Source organism: Tachysurus vachellii, chromosome 15, assembly GCF_030014155.1.
Source record: "Tachysurus vachellii isolate PV-2020 chromosome 15, HZAU_Pvac_v1, whole genome shotgun sequence".
NCBI lineage: Eukaryota > Metazoa > Chordata > Actinopteri > Siluriformes > Bagridae > Tachysurus > Tachysurus vachellii.
In genome coordinates this window covers 19,955,220-19,973,681 of record NC_083474.1, presented here as the reverse complement: position 1 = coordinate 19,973,681, position 18,462 = coordinate 19,955,220, and the positions used below count along the sequence as shown (strand labels likewise).

Genomic DNA, 18,462 nt, shown 5'->3' with positions numbered 1-18,462 from the left:
AAAAAATTGCCTATGTAGCTTATTGTATCTAGCCTTAAAATAGTACAATAGTTCACATTTCTGAGGTAAACGAATGCTAAATTGATCGTTGACATACATACACACATCATTCAGTTAGCCTGCTACCTAACATGCTAATATAATAGCAAATTTAATGTAATATAGTAGACTAATTACTAGCAAAGCTAACGTGGTTGTTTTAGGACAAGAAGTTAAAAAAACCACACTAAAATGCACAATAAAGCTAGTTATATTAGTACACTACATAAAGCCAGAGTAAACCAGTTTGTTTGCAAACTAGCTAGTCTTATAATAGTAATATCCTTATAACAATAATATATAGCACTATTAATATGTTACTTAGCATTATTAAATATTTAGCATATGGTTGTAAATAATTTTTATTGTAGATTCTATTGATTGTTCATCTTTTACTAATTATGTAATAAATTGCATTAAATGTGGAATCTAGCCACCATGGGACAAGCCAAACAGGATAGTAGTTTTATTTTTGCATATTTAAGAACTTTTTTTTATATCTCATTGTATACAATACAGTTACAAAGAGTTATATACAGCTTTTTTTTAATTAAATTAAAATCTAATTAGGTGTGTAACAAAAAACAGAAAATGGTCTATATTAGGAATAAAAGGTCTTTTTAAGCTTCACTTTTACCTCCAGGGAGGTGAAATGAGTCATATTCAACCCATCGTTTAAAGATGAGAGCAGTTCATTGTTTTGACAGTGACCCAGGACACTGAGGACATGAGGGAGGTCATAGCTGACTGGACGGAGAAATGTCAAGCAGAACTCTGGGAAAAGTTTTTCAAAAACACACACACACACACACACACACACACACACAAATGTCTGTATTCATCAGCATGAATCAGGCCTGTTGCTCATTCGACAGTCTGAGAACTCTGCCAAGACAATCTCCTACTAACCTTATTGTGTTTCTCTCCCTTTTTCGGACTCCAGGAGTGAGTTTGTGCATCGTTGTGAGTTCTTTGTGTTACTCACGATTTAAAGGTTACACACACTGATAAATTTGGAAATTCCCAATCTAGTCACTAAACTACCTGAGCTGCCACACCATTTAAAGGAATACTAGTACTATTATAACACTAAATATCAAATTTACTCGAAACTTCATGTTCATTCTTTACTCTCGCTTTGCATTTTAAACTTCCTCAACCTCTTAACGGTGTTAGAAATAATCCTGATAGGTTGCACTTTATACAAATGTAATACTGAAGTTCAATTCCGATTCTGGCTAAATTAATTTATTTTCTAAAACAGCACGTCTGACTGTAGTTCCAACTGTAAAGCAAAGCACAGATTTATATGAATGCTGTGTTTTTGGTGTAGTAACACCAAAGTTTTTGTAGTATACAGTACATCATAACCCATGTAATGTCTTAAAGCTGTTCCTTAATATTCCAGAGCATTTAATAAAAAAACAATTAATCAAGGCAGAAAAATAATAGAAACCAGTTAGTTAGCTACACAGACATGATGCTAACATAACATCCTAATTAAATTGATGTAGCTCATTTACTGATAGATAAGCTAATAAAGTGCCAAACTGGTTAAACCCATAACTATCTTAGCTAGCAAGGTGTTTTCACAAAAAAATAACATTTAAACACCTCTAATATATACCAGTAAGGGCCTAATTATTTATAATGTTACTAGCTTAGCTAGCAAGGTGTTTACCCACATGTCAACTCACTGTACATGACATAGTAAGTTAATTAGTGTAGTAGATTGGCAAAAAACATCCATAAAGATATGTGACAAACGTACATTACCAACACCAGGGTATTAGCTACCTAGCTAACTCAGTTACATTAGCTTCATTAAAGTATGTTAGCATATTAATCCCTAGCCAGGCTACTTTTAAAGTTTTAGTTGACGAAAAATATCACTCTACATAGAACATAGAACTAAATAAATATCCTAAAACACATTCCTGCAGAAGAAGAAGAAGAAGAAGAAGAAGAAGAAGAAGGTTGTAGTGTAGCATGGCTTCTAAAGTAACAACATTCATGGGACCTTGTATTATGGACCCTTTATCTAAGTCTGCTATTAAATCAATTAAAAACTGCGAATAATAATAATAATTGTTGAAGATTTCTTTAAAAAGATGTTTATGTAATGTTTTTATAACAGACAGAGCTAAAACTGAGACCTTCCAGTTTTCCACTGGTTTCTTTTTTTATGTCTTATTAACCTCAAGAGAAAGCGAGGATGTGGATGTTCCATAACATTAAATATAACTATAAACGGATATAAAGAGCCACTAATTGATTAAAAATTGCTGTGGTGTAAAAGGAAGTAAAACGAATGAGGCATGCGGCTATAGGAAATGAATCATCTTCAGGGACAGTCATGTTGGGCCACAACACACCACGTCATTAATTAAACATTTTATTCTTAATTTCAGACACAATTGTTCATGTTTAAATAAATTCAGGGTCCAGCAAAGGAGTTCACAGTAAACATTTAAATCTACACCCATTTCTCAAGTGATGTCTTTTACACACCAGCACCATCATCAAAACACCAAATTGTTTTTATGTCCAGGTTTAGTGATAACATGGCGCCACCGTGTGTTAGACAGAGGTACTGCACTACAGTTTACAGAACAAAGTGATCTTTGTTCCCAAACTACTTCCAGTGAGTACTATTTCATTCACCTACGTAGTGGACTTCTACCTTACCTACTAAAGCACCGTGTAAGAGCAGGTGAGGAGTAATACACATACCTGTCTACTGTGATTAGTGTAGTGATTAGTGTAGTGATTAGTGTAGTGATTAGTGTAGTGATTAGTGTAGTGATTAGTGTAGTGATTAGTGATGTTAGACCTGAGCAAACAACAAATCTTTCTCTTTTCTGGCTGCAGGTTTGTAAATGTGCGCATTTCGTTTCGTTCAGTTGAAACCAGGAATGAATCCGTTAATCTGACGGCACCGTGTAGTGTTAATGAAGTGTTAATGTGATGTTAATATTAATATTACAGGTTCTTCTACAGCTTCACTTAGTGCTGAGTCAGCGCCTGATATCAACATGGCGGATCTGATACACGACAGTGTGAAGGTGAGCTAGTGCTGAGTCAGGGATGTAATCATACAGGATTATACAGTCTATCTTTTTATTTTCTTTATCTGGTCTGTGCATTCATTCGTTTCTTTCTTTCTTTCTTTCTTTCTTTCTTTCTTTCTTTCTTTCTTTTAGAGAGTGCTTGTAGTGTCTTTCTTTCTTTTTTTTCTTTTTTTCTTTCTTTCTTTCTTTCTTTCTTTCTTTCTTTCTTTGAGCAAGTACTTGTAGTTTCTTTCTTTCTTTCTTTCTTTCTTTCTTTCTTTTGGAGAGTACTTGTAGGCTCTTTCTTTCTTTCTTTCTTTCTTTCTTTCTTTCTTTCTTTCTTTCTTTCTTTTAGAGAGTGCTTGTAGTTTCTTTCTTTCTTTCTTTCTTTCTTTCTTTGAGCGAGTACTTGTAGTTTCTTTCTTTCTTTCTTTCTTTCTTTCTTTTAGAGAGTGCTTGTAGTGTCTTTCTTTCTTTCTTTTTTTCTTTCTTTCTTTCTTTCTTTCTTTGAGCGAGTACTTGTAGTTTCTTTCTTTCTTTCTTTCTTTCTTTCTTTCTTTCTTTCTTTCTTTTAGAGAGTACTTGTAGGCTCTTTCTTTCTTTCTTTCTTTCTTTCTTTCTTTCTTTCTTTCTTTCTTTCTTTCTTTCTTTTAGAGTGTGCTTGTAGTTTCTTTCTTTCTTTCTTTCTTTCTTTCTTTCTTTCTTTCTTTCTTTGAGCGAGTACTTGTAGTTTCTTTCTTTCTTTCTTTATTTCTTTCTTTCTTTCTTTCTTTTAGAGAGTACTTGTAGGCTCTTCCTTCTTTTCTTTCTTTCTTTCTTTCTTTCTTTCTTTCTTTCTTTGAGCGAGTACTTGTAGTTTCTTTTCTTTCTTTCTTTCTTTTTTTCTTTCTTTCTTTCTTTCATTCTTTCTTTCTTTCTTTCTTTCTTTCTTTCTTTCTTTTAGAGAGTACTTGTAGGCTCTTTCTTTCTTTCTTTCTTTCTTTCTTTCTTTCTTTCTTTCTTTCTTTCTTTCTTTCTTTCTATTCCTTGACATGGACATGTTGCTTTGCCGCTGATGGGTTTTGTGTTTGTGTAGAGTTACTACAGCTCTCTGGAGTCTTCAGATGCTTTACAGACGAGTGCTGCTTGTTCTGCTTCCTCTCGGCCGTTGTCTCCGAGCGTACAGCAGGCCCTCACACTCGTCCATCCTGAGGTCTGCAAAAGGTGGGAAAAATATCTGTACCACTACTTAAATATAACAGCACCCTCAAGTTACTGTTTCCTTATACCATTGGTGTACCATTAAATTAATTATTCCCTTTATAGTTACATTTAGTTTCAATCTTCCATTCCATGTGAATAAAACAGATTTAGCTCCTGTTCAGCACTTCTGATGGATTTGTCACTGTTGTAGGTTCTTTGGCTGTGGCCTGGTGGCTCCAGGGAAGCTGCAAGGATGTTCAGTTCTGGATTTAGGAAGTGGATCAGGTCGGGACTGCTATGTCCTCAGCAAACTGGTGGGAGAGGATGGACATGTCACTGGTGTTGACATGACTGAGGATATGGTATTGAACAAATAACACAGTCATGACTTTTATGCTAATTACCGCAAGGGGAGAAAGCATAGATAGACAGATAGAAAGACAGACAAACAGATAGACAGACAGACTCTCACTCACTCACTTTATTGTCATTGCACAGGGGATAACAAAATTAAGTGCCAGACCTTATGGTGCTCCAAATACATTAAGTAGTGTTTTTTTGGGTGTTCTGTTCTGTTCTGTTCAATTCAGTTGTCTCAAAGCAGCTTTAAAGAACATAAACATAATAGAACAAATGTACTGTTAAATAAAGATTAATATAATACAAAAATTCAAGATTTATATTATTTCGTATTTAAATGTGTTTGTATTTATCCCCAATGAACAAGCCTGATTTGACTGAGATGACTGTGGTGAGGAAAAAACTCCCTTAGATGGAAGAGGACCAGACTCAAGTTCTCTATTGACTCTGGTGTAGAAACTGTTCCTGAGTCTGTTTGTGTGTGATGCAAGAGGTCAAATAGATGGTGTTCAGGGTGGGTTGGGTCTAGCAGCGAGAGCTGAATAGTTCTTCCAGGGAGAGATTTTTTGGACGATGTGCAGCATACAGTCTGCAAAACGATCTGAGTGCAAAAGTTTGTTTTTCCTCATGGACAAACTAGTATATCCAAAAAAGACAGCAATCCAGTCCACAATTCGGTGAAATTCAACAGAAAATGGCTTAAAATAGTAACAATAAGTTTAGTAAAATTTAGTGCATTGGTTCCAGGAGTGGTGGAATCTAGCCACAGGGGTTGCAAGCCAGTGACTTCAGTGTCAGTCCCAAGCCCAGATAAATAGATAGGGTTACATCAGGAAGGTCAAAGAGGATAGATTGAGATGGTTTGGACATGTACAGAGGAGGGAGATGGTTATATTGGTAGGAGGATGTTGGAGATGGAGCTACCAGGTAAGAGGTCAAGAGAAAGGCCAAAGAGGAGATATATGGATGTGTTAAAAGTGGACATGAAGTTAATTGGTATGAGAGTAGAGGATGCTGAGGATAGAGTTAGGTGGAAACAGATGATTCGCTGTGGTCAAGTCAAGTCAAGACTTCTACTATGCTAAAAGTCCAAAGTAGAAGAAAAAGGTTCCAGGAGTGGTGGGAAAGTGAGTGAATAGTTGTGTAATGGAAAGTATGTTGTTCTATTTTCTTCTCATGTTTTTCAGATACAGACATCAAGGAAATACATGAGATACCACCAGGAGCGTTTTGGCTATGTCAAACCGAACACAGAGTTTGTTCATGGATACATGGAGAAGCTCAGAGATGCAGGAATACAGGACGGCTCTCAGGATGTAGTCGTGTGTGTAACCTGGTTCATGTTTAGCAACATCAGATAATGTTAATGTTATGTTCAGAGCTTCAGGAGTGTGGAACTAGACAAAGGTCTAGAAGAAAACTGAACTGATCAGATGTTCAGAATGAAACTGAAATAATCAGACCTGTTTCCTCTTAGATAGTTAGATGTGATTTTTTTATTTGTAACAGAATTCATCAGAGCTGTTTTTTATTTATTTATAAATGAAGTAATGAAAATTTTTTTATTTATAACTGAATTAATCAGAAGGGGGGGCATGGTGGCTTAGTGGTTAGCACGTTCGCCTCACACCTCCAGGGTCGGGGTTCGATTCCCGCCTCCACCTTGTGTGTGTGGAGTTTGCATGTTCTCCCCGTGCCTCGGGGGTTTCCTCCGGGTACTCCGGTTTCCTCCCCCGGTCCAAAGACATGCATGGTAGGTTGATTGGCATCTCTGGAAAATTGTCCGTAGTGTGTGATTGTGTGAGTGAATGAGAGTGTGTGTGCCCTGCGATGGGTTGGCACTCCATCCAGGGTGTATCCTGCCTTGATGCCCGATGACGATGAAGATGAATGAATGAATGAATCAGACATTTTCTATTTATAACCCAATTGATCAGACATTTTTTTTAGTTCAGAAATAATCAGACATTTTTCATTTAGAACTGAATTAATCACTTTTTTATTTAGACCTGAATTGATCAGACCTGCTTTTTTATTCATAGCTGAATTGATTCCTGATTAATGAGTTATATGTGAATTGGTCAGAACTTTTTATAACTATAACAATTCATTAGACGTTTATAATTTAGAACTGAACTCTACAGCTGAATTGATCAGACCTGTTCACAAATTTATAACTGAATTAATCAGCTTTGATTTTTTTTCTTTATTTATAACTGAATTGAGCAGACCTGTTCAGTCATTTATAACAGAACTGATCAGACATTTTATTTATTTATTTGTTTATAGCTGAATTGTCTGATTTAGACTTAAACACACCTCTTCTGTGCAGATCAAACTGTGTGATTTGTCTTTGTCCAGACAAGCGGGTCGTTCTAAGTGAGGCTTACAAAGTACTCAAGGTAAAACAGTTCCTCTTTAAAGTGTCGGCTTGTCTTCCTCTTTTATTTTGTGTGTGTGTTATTTCTGGAATTTATTTTATTTCTCTTTACTCCATAGGTGGGTGGTGAGCTTTACTTCAGTGATATGTACGCGAGCGATGTAGTCCCAGAGTCTTTCAAACTGGATCCGGTGCTTTGGGGTACGTAAGGTTGTAGATTACGGCAGACCCAGATTAGGTCTCTTAGGTGAGGCGTTTTAGGGTCTAAAAAAAAAAGATAGCTCACACATATGTACACTTCAGTGAATGGTGGAGTTTATTTAAAACTGCAACACAACAGCACAAGTTCCAGCAATCCAGTAGTGAAACTATTTACAGTGTACAGACCCATAAAATGGGGGGGAACAAAGAAAGTACAATAAAATATTTATATATTAATAAACACAGCTATTCTCAGTATACGAGTTAGGAGGTTTTAGCTTATGGCAGTGTTACTCATTGCGCGGCTCGCGAGACTCCTGCGGTTCGCCAAGCTTTAATATGCGGCTCGCATGGCAGTAAATAATACGATGATAGGATCATGTGGTTAAAATTTATTTTTCATTTAAATAACATTAAAAACAATCAGGGGAGCATAGAAAAACGAATGTGCTCTATTACAAATAATAATATATATTTATATATATTATTTGACTCGTCACTGACTCACTGCATTCTGCACAATAGCCAGTTTTTGGCGGCCTGCCAGAAGCTAGTTTGTGTTTCATGCTAGTTAACAACTTGTGTTTACTGTACACACACGGACTAAAAAATGGATCGATTTCTTATCACACAATCCCGCGCACAAAATGAACAGCAACAAAGCAATGTGACAGTGACAAAAGAGGTAATAAATAATGCATAATAAACAATGATTTTTAAGTAATTATTGTATTGCAATATTGTACATTGTATTTAAGCAGATAAGCTATTTAAGACTGAATAACTTGGCATACTTTGCGGTGAAAGTGGCTCTCCTATTGACTTTGTCCTATCAGTGTGGCTCACATGAAAAAAATAGTGAAGACCACTGGCTTATGGTATCGCAGTAACACATTTGCCATTTGCCTTTTTATTGACACTACCATTATCAGGCAAGTTTCACATATCTCCACAATCAGATACGTACCTAAAATCTTAACCCGGTAAGAAATAAAACAGAACATAAATGAACTTAGCAGACAAAAGCAGACAATAGACGTAACATTCTGCTTTTAATCAGAAAAAGGATTTACTTTCATTTGGTGTGACTGAAATTGTAATTGTACCATCTCACACATCCCCCTGGACCTGAGAGAACACGATTACAGTCATAGTTTTGTTAGATGTAATTGGAATATTCTTATTATAATATACAATCTCTTAAAATTAGCCCTTTTTAAATGATTTAGGTAGGTGTTTAAATTTTTTAGAGACATAATTTAAATATATTTGCAAATCTTTAATATATGATCAGGAAATATTTTTTTGTTATTTTTAAGACATTTTTGCGTGCGTGTGTGTGTGTGTGTGTGTGTGTGTGAGTAAACAAAATAAAAATAAATCATTTTGTATAAATGAAAATGAATAATTAACTGAGGTGTTTTTTTTTAACAAGCTGTTAAATAGGATTAATATAATAGGACTTAACATAAAATACACATGTAATTGAAACACAATATAATTCAAATTAATATGACCCAATTAATATACATATATATGTCTGGCGGAATCCTCGTATCTGCAAAACCGATATTTTTCAGAAAATTTTAAAAAACCTTATCTGCAATGCACAGGGTTTAGTCCGCGTTGCAGTGGATTGTTTTGCGCTAAATTCCTGTCCTCAGACGAGCACCAGAACTAGCGGGGGTCAAGATTTTTTTTTCTTTGAGCCCAGTGTTTTGAAGACATTTACCTCAGAAGACGTGTTGATTCGTTGCGACTCTTCTTGAGGAGAAATATGCCGTGAAGCTCTCCCGCGGAGTGAGGAAGAGGTGGACAGTTGAAGTGTCCAATGGAGTTATGAGATTTGCGCTCAAGCTATTTTCAACACTTTAGATTGGTTAATAACTTGTAAAAATAACAGACCCACGTGGGGACTGACCAATAGCATCGATATGTGAAAAAATATGAAATTGACCAAATTTGGACATACGAGGTTTCCGCCCGACAGCGACGATATATATATATATATATATATATATATTTTTTATATGTTTATTTCATATAAGAGCTAACAGATGATCATTGGAGATATTTTAGAATATTTGTATCTCATAACTTTGTTCTTTCTGGAATAGAAGCTTTTAGAATATGATGCTGAAGTTGTACAATACATTTCTGTGGCAGGTGAAGGAATGGGTGGTGCCCTCCACTGGCAGGATTTCATCTCCATCATGAAGGACCTGGGCTTCAGCACACCTCGGCTGGTCGCAGCTAGTCGTATTGATGTGCACGATCCAGATCTCCGGATGAAAGCAGGTCGCTCTGCATGATTGATTGGTCACGTAGCTCATGTAAAGTACTCTGAAACTTAAATTAAATTTAAAATGTTATAGTACAGTTTACTATTTTTACTATAACTGTGTCCCAAACAATTTACTACACATTATGCACTTACACTATGCACTATGTACTCTAGCGTCTAGTGTATGAATTTTAGAAGGTTTCGTATCATCTCAAATGGAACACTAGTGTTTTTTTGTTGTTTTTTTTTACTACGTTTACCAGTTGATCGCAGATGACGTCAAATTCGTGATGCCGTTACGGTAGCTGAGTGAATGTGGTGTATTTTTAAAATGTTGAAAAACAAATCACACAACAAAAAATTTATTTAAAGACGTTTATAAAGAGTGCCGTCTGTCTTTTAGAATCTTGTCCTGCATCAGTGCCCTGATCGGAAGATCATTGGTTTGAATCCCAGATCCACCAAGTTGCCACTGCAGGGCCCCTGAGCAAGGCCCTTAACCCTCAATTGCTCTGGTGTATAAACTGAAACAATGTAAGTCACTCTGGATAAGAGTGTCTGCTAAATGCTGTAAATGTAAATGTAAATGTAAATTTAGCCCCGCCTCTTTTCCGTAAAGCTGTAAGTGTTGAGTGTGTGAAATGTCCAACATTACACACTTTCTTTCCCCAGAATTTTTATATGTGAATATAGAATATACTGTACTTGAAGTGCACTCCTTTTTCTTGGATTTTTAATGACTCACTCTATGTATACTGAGAGAAGAAAAGAAATCGATAGTATTCTTTATTTTAGTATAGTATAGTATAGAATATACTTTAGTATAGAAATTCTTTATTTTTAAAGAAATCGATGATTAATAGTAAAAATTCATTAATGTGATAAACTTTTGATTTTAATTGTAAACAAGCATAACTGAAAATTTGCCAACAGCTTTCAGAATTAATACATTTTCTATACAAGGTTTCCCTATCATTTTCTTTTTAAGACATCTTTATATTAATTTTATATGTTTTTTCTTAGGTGACATTAAATACGCCTCAGGGACCTACCGTGCCTTTAAATTGCCCCAACACTGCATTCAAACCACAGCACTGATCACCTACAAGGGGACTGTTCCAGACTGTGCAGAGTGTTTTGAGCTTGATGCCTCAAACTCCTTTAAGGTATTTTATGATTATTCTTTTTTCAACATCAATCATGACACAAAATGTCTTAGCCTTATTTATGTAGCCTCATGTATATGTATTTGTAAATTCTTACTGTTTAATTTGTTTTGCATTGTTTGGGTCCAGATGCTAAAAGAATGTATAGCTTATGGTTACATTTATGAATAATTTCCTAAGAACCGCATCTATAAGGAAACAGGAAGGGACATAAAACTGATCCTTGTGGAACATCCATTTGAAAATGTTTTATTTTCACTTACAAAGTAAAGACATTGCAAGAGAAAATTCATATTAGTTAATTCCTGTATATTTATGAGTACTGGACTAATATATGTAAGGAATATAGTATAGATATCATGGTTAAATTTAGGAATAATTTCCTAAGAACAGCATTTATACGTAAACAGGAAGGGACCTAGAACAGAACCTTGTTGCACATCCGTATGAAAATTCCTTATTTACATTCACAAAGTAAAGACATTGCAAGAGAAAACTGTTTATTAGTTAATTCCTCTATATTTATAAATACTGAACTAATATACATGTAAGGAATATGTAAGAAAGAAAAATAATCATCATAGTTACCATATCAAGGGGGGCACGGTGGCTTAGTGGTTAGCACGTTCGCCTCACACCTCCAGGGTTGGGGGTTCGATTCCCGCCTCAGCCTTGTGTGTGTGGAGTTTGCATGTTCTCCCCGTGCCTCGGGGGTTTCCTCCGGGTACTCCAGTTTCCTCCCCCGGTCCAAAGACATGCATGGTAGGTTGATTGGCATCTCTGGAAAATTGTCCATAGTGTGTGATTGCGTGAGTGAATGAGAGTGTGTGTGTGTGCCCTGCGATGGGTTGGCACTCCATCCAGGGTGTATCCTGCCTTGATGCCCGATGACGCCTGAGACGCTCCCTTGCATTTTTTATTTATTAAAAAAAATTATTAAAAAAATTTATTTATTAAAAAATTATGAATCTATATGTAAGTTTAATGTTGTAGAACATCCATGAAATGACTTACTTTGTGTTATCACGTGTTACAGCAGCTATAAACATAGCATAATTGTTCCTTTACCATACTCTACAGGTGCATCTCAATAAATTAGAATGTCGTGGAAAAGTTCATTTATTTCAGTAATTCAACTCAAATAGTGAAACCTGTGTATTATATGAATTCAGTACTTCACAGACTGAAGTAGTTTAAGTCTTTGGTACTTTTAATTGTGATCATTTTGGCTCACATTTAACAAAATAAATCTAAAAAAGTGAATATGGTGACATGCCAATCAGATAATCAACTCAAAACACCTGCAAAGGTTTCCTGAGCAATAGTCTCTCAATTTGGTTCACTAGGCTACACAATCATAGGGAAGACAGATCTGCTGATCTGACAGTTGTCCAGAAGACAATCATTGACACCATTCACAAGGAGGGTAAGCCACAAACATTTATTGCCAAAGAAGCTGGCTGTTCACAGAGTGCTGTATCCAAGCATGTTAACAGAAAGTTTAGTGGAAGGAAAAAGTGTATTGCAGGTCTGAGAGGTTATATATGGGGATGATGTTAGACTGAGACAGAGTTAGACTACTGATCAGAAGGTTGTGAGTTTGAAGCTCAGGGCCACCAAGCTGCCACTCTCGGGTCCCTGAGCAAGGCCCTTACCCCTTAATTGCTCAGCCGTATAAATGAGATAAATGTAATGTGTGTATATATATATATATATATATATATATATATATATATATATATATATATATATAATCTCGTCGCTGTCAGGCGGAATCCTCGTATCTCCAAAACCGTTATTTTTCAGGAAATGAAAAAACACCGTACCTTATCTGCAGTACACAGGGTTTAGTCCGCGTTGCAGTGGATTGTCTTGCGCTAAATTCCTGTCCTCAGACGAGCACCAGAACTAGCGGGGGTCAAGATTTTTTTTTCTTTGAGCCCAGTGTTTTGAAGACATTTACCTCAGAAGACGTGTTGATTCGTTGCGACTCTTCTTGAGGAGAAATATGCCGTGAAGCTCTCCCACGGAGTGAGGAAGAGGTGGACAGTTGAAGTGTCCAATGGAGTTATGAGATTTGCACTCAAGCTATTTTCAACACTTTAGATTAGTTAATAACTTGTAAAAATAACAGACCCATGTGGGGACTGACCAATAGCATCGATATGTAAAAAAAATATGAAATTGAGCAAATTTGGACATACGAGGTTTCCGCCCGACAGCGACGATATATATATATATATATGATAGCACTGTATGATGAAAAAGCCAGACTCTCACTCCTCATTTCTCTTTTCTGTGAGCTGGTGTTCAGCTTTACTGATGTGCTGCTGTTTCTGTTTTCATGCAGGTGAATGTGCCTGTAGAGGTGGATGCAGAGATGGCAGCTATCTTCCAGTATACACGTTTCTCACCAGACTTCACGGTCCAGATGACAGACAAGCCCGATCCTAGCCTCGGCTCTACTCAGCAGGTAAACCACACGGCTGAGCTGCATGTCTGTCATCTGTATATTTTATTACCTTGGAAGGACCATGTTAACACATCCTTAAAACATCTAATACTTGTATTTTTTTTTTTTAATTAGAATGTGTTATTTTTTTTTATTTGTATTTTTTTTTTTAATGCGTTTTAGTATTGCCACCTGAGCCCGTTCCTGCTGGCGGACAGACTGGGATCCTGTATGAAGCAGTGCTCTAAGACAGGCGTGGCTGCAGGAAGCTGCGGGTAATGAAGGAGACTGCGTCGTGTTTGCTCATGGTAGGATTAAAAGCTCTAAACATCTAACAGAAACACAATGGATTCAAAAGAGAAAATTGCGGCCTTTGTGTGTTTTGTTTTGTGATTTTGTGCGATTGAAATTAATTTATAACACATGAACCATTCATATTCTTCCAAGTTTGTCAGGATTTGATCATTCCAGGTAAATTACATTGGATTTGAAATGGATTTGGATTTGAAATAGATTTGAATCACTTATTCTAGTGAAAGAGTGACTAAATCATGTCAAATATTCACACAGGGAAAGTTATTCGGTCGTCTCCGAAGCTGCTTGAGTCGATTTTCTGAGCTCTGTATTAAGAAGATGCTAATTGGCTAAAAAGTGGGAGGGGACTGGTATGGAGGAGGGTGGGGTGAGGTGGGGGTGGGGGGGTTATCAGTAGTGCCTAGACTACGGCTTAAAACACTTGAATTTATACAGCGCACCTTGTACTCAGAATATGAGATGATTTTTTTTTTCTCTTTATTACAATAAGATATAAAATGCATGATCATTTTTTAATTCAGTGATACCCGGTTCAAATCTATTTTTTTATGCTTTTGTTCATAGTTCATGTCATAAAATAGATTTAAAATAGGTACAATAAAAATAAAAATAGAATTAACTGTACAAGCAAGGGAAATGTATATAAATATATATATAATGTATGTGTGTGTATGTATTTAAAACATAAAGAGCTTCCTGAATTTTTTACCCAGACAATCAAATGCAAAGGACTTTTTTAATCCAGTTAAACAAATAATACTGGATTATGTGTAATTTTCTATTGTTACAGATATTACATTACATATTTATACTGTAAAATTTATAGCCAGTGTACTGTACAGCATCACGCAAAATCCCCTGTTTATATATGTAATGGCATGAATACAAATCCATAATCCTTCATCTAAAACTGTCAGGTTTTGCTTGGACAACTTCCTCCTGGAACATTAGAGGAGTTCATGTCAACATTGTCCATGTTCACCTGTCTTTCCCTTGTCCTAGCCTTAATCCTGTTCCCACCTCTACACACCAGTTCCTTAGGTTTCTCTGGTAGTAATTCTGTTGTTCTGTTGATTTTTGTTTGATCCATGCATTTGGGTCTGATTCAGTTTCCATGGAGACAACTGTATCTGACATCTGACAAAATTGTTCAGTTCAGTTTTATTTGTTTAGCGCTTGTAACAATGGACATGGTCTCGGAGCAGCTTTACAGAACATAAGGAATATGATATTAAAAGTTCAAGATTAATATTAGACTTATATTTAAATGTGTTTGTATTTATCCCCAATGAACAAGTCTGAGGTGACTGAGGTGACTGTGGTGAGGAAAACTCCCTTAGATGGAAAAGGAAGAAACCTTGAGATGAACCAGACTCAAAAGTGAACCTCATCTTCATTTGGGTGACACTGGAGGGTGTGATTATAACCTGTTATAAACACCAGAGAGTGTTATTATGAATAATATCCTTTCTACAGTCAGACACAGTCTGATAATTGTGTATTGATGACAGGTCTGAATAAAATAGCACTGATGGACTATTATGTCCTATTATTGTTAGGATTATTGTCTCTAGATGGCACTAAAGATCTGTTATCGAAAAATCGACCATTTCTTCTATTAGACTGTTATGATGAACTTTATAACCTCGTACCCTGAAATGTCCAGCAAGTTCTAATGAAAATTAATTCATGTGAAAATGTGATTTAAATCAGCCTACTGCAGCAATAGAGACGTGTGTGTGTGTGTGTGTGTGTGTGTGTGTGTGTGTCTCATAGATAAATATACTCTTATTAAAGTGAGGATCTGATACATTCAGCTAGGAGCAGACATGAGGAATGAGGGAATGTTAATAAAAACAAAAGAAAAACATGTAATACTGTATGGATATCACATTTTGAGTGTGTGTGTGTCTGTGTTGGTGGTATGCAGCTCTAGATATTATGCATTGAATCGTGGCTTAGGCACATTTGCGATGGAAAGTTACAAATTCTCCTTATCCACCAAGTAGATCATATAAGTTCAGTGTGTTATTTATTTTCCAAGGCAGAGCTTTATGGTTGAGTTTAAATAGGGTCTTATATGAGCCTTACAGAAGATTGCCTTGCTTGCAGAAATAAGAAGAAGAAGAAAAAAAAAACATCCCTGCTCTGTCTGTGGGTCTGAAGAGGGAGTGGTGTGTGTGTTTGTGTGTGTTTGTGTGTGTGTTTGCATGTTTTAATATTTTGGTGGGAACAAAAAATGTCCATGTGGGGACATTTTGCTGTTCCCCATGTAGACATCCTCAAAAGAAGCAATAATAATAATCATAATAGGGCAAATAATTCAGTCAGTGGAGGTCTTTGCAAAGATATGAAGACAAAGGTGTGTGTCTGTGTGTGTGTCTGTGTGTGTGTCTGTGTGTGTGTCTGTGTGTGTGTGTTGGGCAGATTTTTATATCCTGGTGGGAACCAAATGTCCCCAAAGAGATAATAGCAAACATTTGTGTTCATGTGGGGACATTTTGCAGGTCCCCAAGAGGATGATTTACAAGGCAAAAAATGTAAGTAAGACAAAAGTAAGTGTGTTTGTGTAAGAGAGAGAGAGAGAGAGATAGAGAGGGAGTGGGTGTACAGTATATGTGTGTGTGTGTGTGTATCTATGTTGGAAGCAAATGTCCCCACAAGGACAAGAATATCAGAAATATCAGTTCGTATCAGGACATTTTGCATGTCTCCATGAAGATGTTTTTTACAAAGAATTTAATTAAAATAAAAAAGGAGGAAAAAACTATTGCCAGTGGAAGGTCCTTGCAAGGATAGACAGACGAATGTGTGTGTGTGTGTGTGTGTGTGATATCCTCAGCTCAGCGGAGGAAGCAGGTGTGGCATGAATGTAAACAGAGCTCTGAGGAATGACTCGCATTGTCCTCATTTTACCTCTCTCTCCAAAGTGCCTCGCTCTGGAGCTCGCCCAAATCGCATCCCATTACTTTTAGCCACTTAATGCACTGTCAGTACCGAGAGCTGGAAAGCATGTAGCGTCAGAAGACACCGGGAATAGAACCGTAACGTTCAGTTGAAAAAGCCTGTGTGTGAGTATCAACAGTACACGAGTTTTCTGTGCTCGTTTGTGCATTAGGTTACAGCGAAGTGAAACTGCACAGATTTTAAACAGAGCTTTTCAGTACGCTGCTGGATTCTCTCAGGCAGATCGTGTCTATTTTTAGAGTAAGACAACAGGTACAGATACATCACTGACATAGAAACAGCGTTCAAAACGCTGACCCTGAGGCTGCCGTGAAAATCTAGCTACAGGACGATTTATCCCTGTTGCATAAAGAGCGAAAGGTGGGAGGGGCTTAATCTATCTCTTCTGTCAATCATTTGTGCCTGTAAGCTCATGTAGGTAGAAGACGATAGAAAACAGCTGTTCTTTTTCTTCAAGGCTTCATATATCTCAGAAACGAGACAGTCTTCACTCTGCAGAATTTCACCAAGTTCATCGAGAGACGATTATAAGAAAAATTTCAGCACGATCCACTTTGAATATTTTATTCAGATTTAGTTTTATATTTTAAGCATTTGGCAGATATCCTTATCCAGAGCGACTTCTTTATATACACTTGAGTACTTTATTATTATACACCTGAGTAATTTTGGGTTAAGGGCCTTGCTCAGGGGCCCAGCAGTGGCAGCTTGGTGGACACCGGATTCAAACTCATGACCTTTCCGTTCACGTCTTAACCACTAAGCAACACATCCCACAGTTTTAGATTTAAGCTCATGGAATTGCATCTATGGCTTTAAATATGTAAACAAGGAAAAAGTACAAGAAATAAGGCTTTATGTAAAGACTGTGTAGACTATACAAGGAGTGAATTGCTAAATCTTTTACGGTAAAAAGATCTGTAAAGATTTAAACAACTGTAATATCTGACACTATAAAATAACACATTTTCTCATCTGGACGATGCTTTAAAAAGTCCTTACAGAGTTTCATTTTTGTTGCCGTCAAAAACACCTGCTTGAGTTTTGTTGTTGTTTTTGATTTCTAATGTAGCTTCCTGAATTTTTTGTGCTTTATAAATTTTTTTTTTTAACTCAAATTGGTGTCATTTCCAGTACAGGATACTTCTACCAGCAAAGACATATATAATATAATGACTTTCTATGAGCGCTGTACTCATGTTCCACACACATCTCAACCTAAATCTGTGGAAAATCCGTGATCATTCTGAAAAAATTTTAATCTCAATTTTCTCAAAATTTTAATTTGAAAATCTCTCAAATTCTCCTCACAATTATCAGACTGTATCTGACTTTAGAAAGGACATTATTCATAATAACAGTCTCTGATGTTTATAACAGGTTATAATCACACCCTTCAGTGTCACCCAAATGAGGATGAGGTTCACTTTTGAGTCTGGTTCCTCTCAAGGTTTCTTCCTCTTCCATCTAAAGGAGTTTTTCCTCACCACAGTCACCTCAGTCACCTCAGACTTGTTCATTGGGGATAAATACAAACACATTTAAATATAAGTCTAATATTAATCTTGAACTTTTGTATTATATTAATCTCTAACACCTAATCCATTATCATGCATTTGTATATTTTCTCATACATATGTATCTCATACATACACATTTCATTTTTTTGAAAATTTCATTCAAGCAGAAATCTGGAGACTCTTTCCCTCTGTTTCTACCAAAAGAAGTTTATCCTACTTCTACATTGATGCAAGTTCTCACTTTCATGATCATCATCATCTGCATTAGTCTCTGACTCATCACCTGAAATAAATAAAAAAATGCCTCGTCATCCTCTCTTCGATCCACTGATCTCTGCTCCATGATTACTGTGTAGAAGAGCTTCATGTTTCTCTTTCTGACAGGTTTTACATCTAGACAACACACACACACACACACACACACACACACACACACACACACACACACACACACACACACCACAAGGGAGCGCATCAGAAGACTATCAGCTAAATTCATTAAAGCTTAGAAACTGAATAAAAGACATACAATAAGAAAATAATCCA

General features: G+C 36.3%; 1 protein-coding gene across 6 annotated transcripts; it reads left to right on the top strand.

The window, feature by feature from the left end:
* Window positions 1–2,671: 2,671 nt before the first annotated feature.
* On the top strand, window positions 2,672–18,239 carry zgc:153372 (uncharacterized protein LOC767695 homolog). Of its 6 annotated transcripts, none has more exons than XM_060888800.1 (12): window positions 2,672–2,752; window positions 3,040–3,104; window positions 4,165–4,292; window positions 4,483–4,633; window positions 5,819–5,955; window positions 6,964–7,033; window positions 7,131–7,212; window positions 9,379–9,510; window positions 10,520–10,662; window positions 13,013–13,135; window positions 13,298–13,422; window positions 18,076–18,239. In XM_060888800.1, the coding sequence occupies exons 2-11, from the start codon at window positions 3,075–3,077 to the stop codon at window positions 13,391–13,393; spliced, it is 1,092 nt and encodes a 363-aa protein (XP_060744783.1). In that variant the 5' UTR covers window positions 2,672–2,752; window positions 3,040–3,074; the 3' UTR covers window positions 13,394–13,422; window positions 18,076–18,239. The 6 variants fall into 6 exon arrangements, with proteins under 6 accessions (XP_060744783.1, XP_060744786.1, XP_060744787.1 ...); XM_060888803.1 differs by having other exon boundaries at window positions 2,681–2,752; window positions 3,028–3,104; window positions 18,084–18,239; XM_060888804.1 differs by having other exon boundaries at window positions 2,681–2,752; window positions 3,028–3,104; window positions 18,081–18,239.
* Window positions 18,240–18,462: the final 223 nt, after the last annotated feature.

What these genes read in the sequence shown, in the direction of transcription:
- zgc:153372 (XM_060888800.1), top strand. Translation starts at nt 3,075, where the DNA reads ATGGCGGATCTGATACACGACAGTGTGAAG. An exon ending in TGATACACGACAGTGTGAAG is followed by an intron (nt 3,105 to 4,164) that starts GTGAGCTAGTGC and finishes GTGTTTGTGTAG; the next exon opens with AGTTACTACAGCTCTCTGGA. An exon ending in CATCCTGAGGTCTGCAAAAG is followed by an intron (nt 4,293 to 4,482) that starts GTGGGAAAAATA and finishes TCACTGTTGTAG; the next exon opens with GTTCTTTGGCTGTGGCCTGG.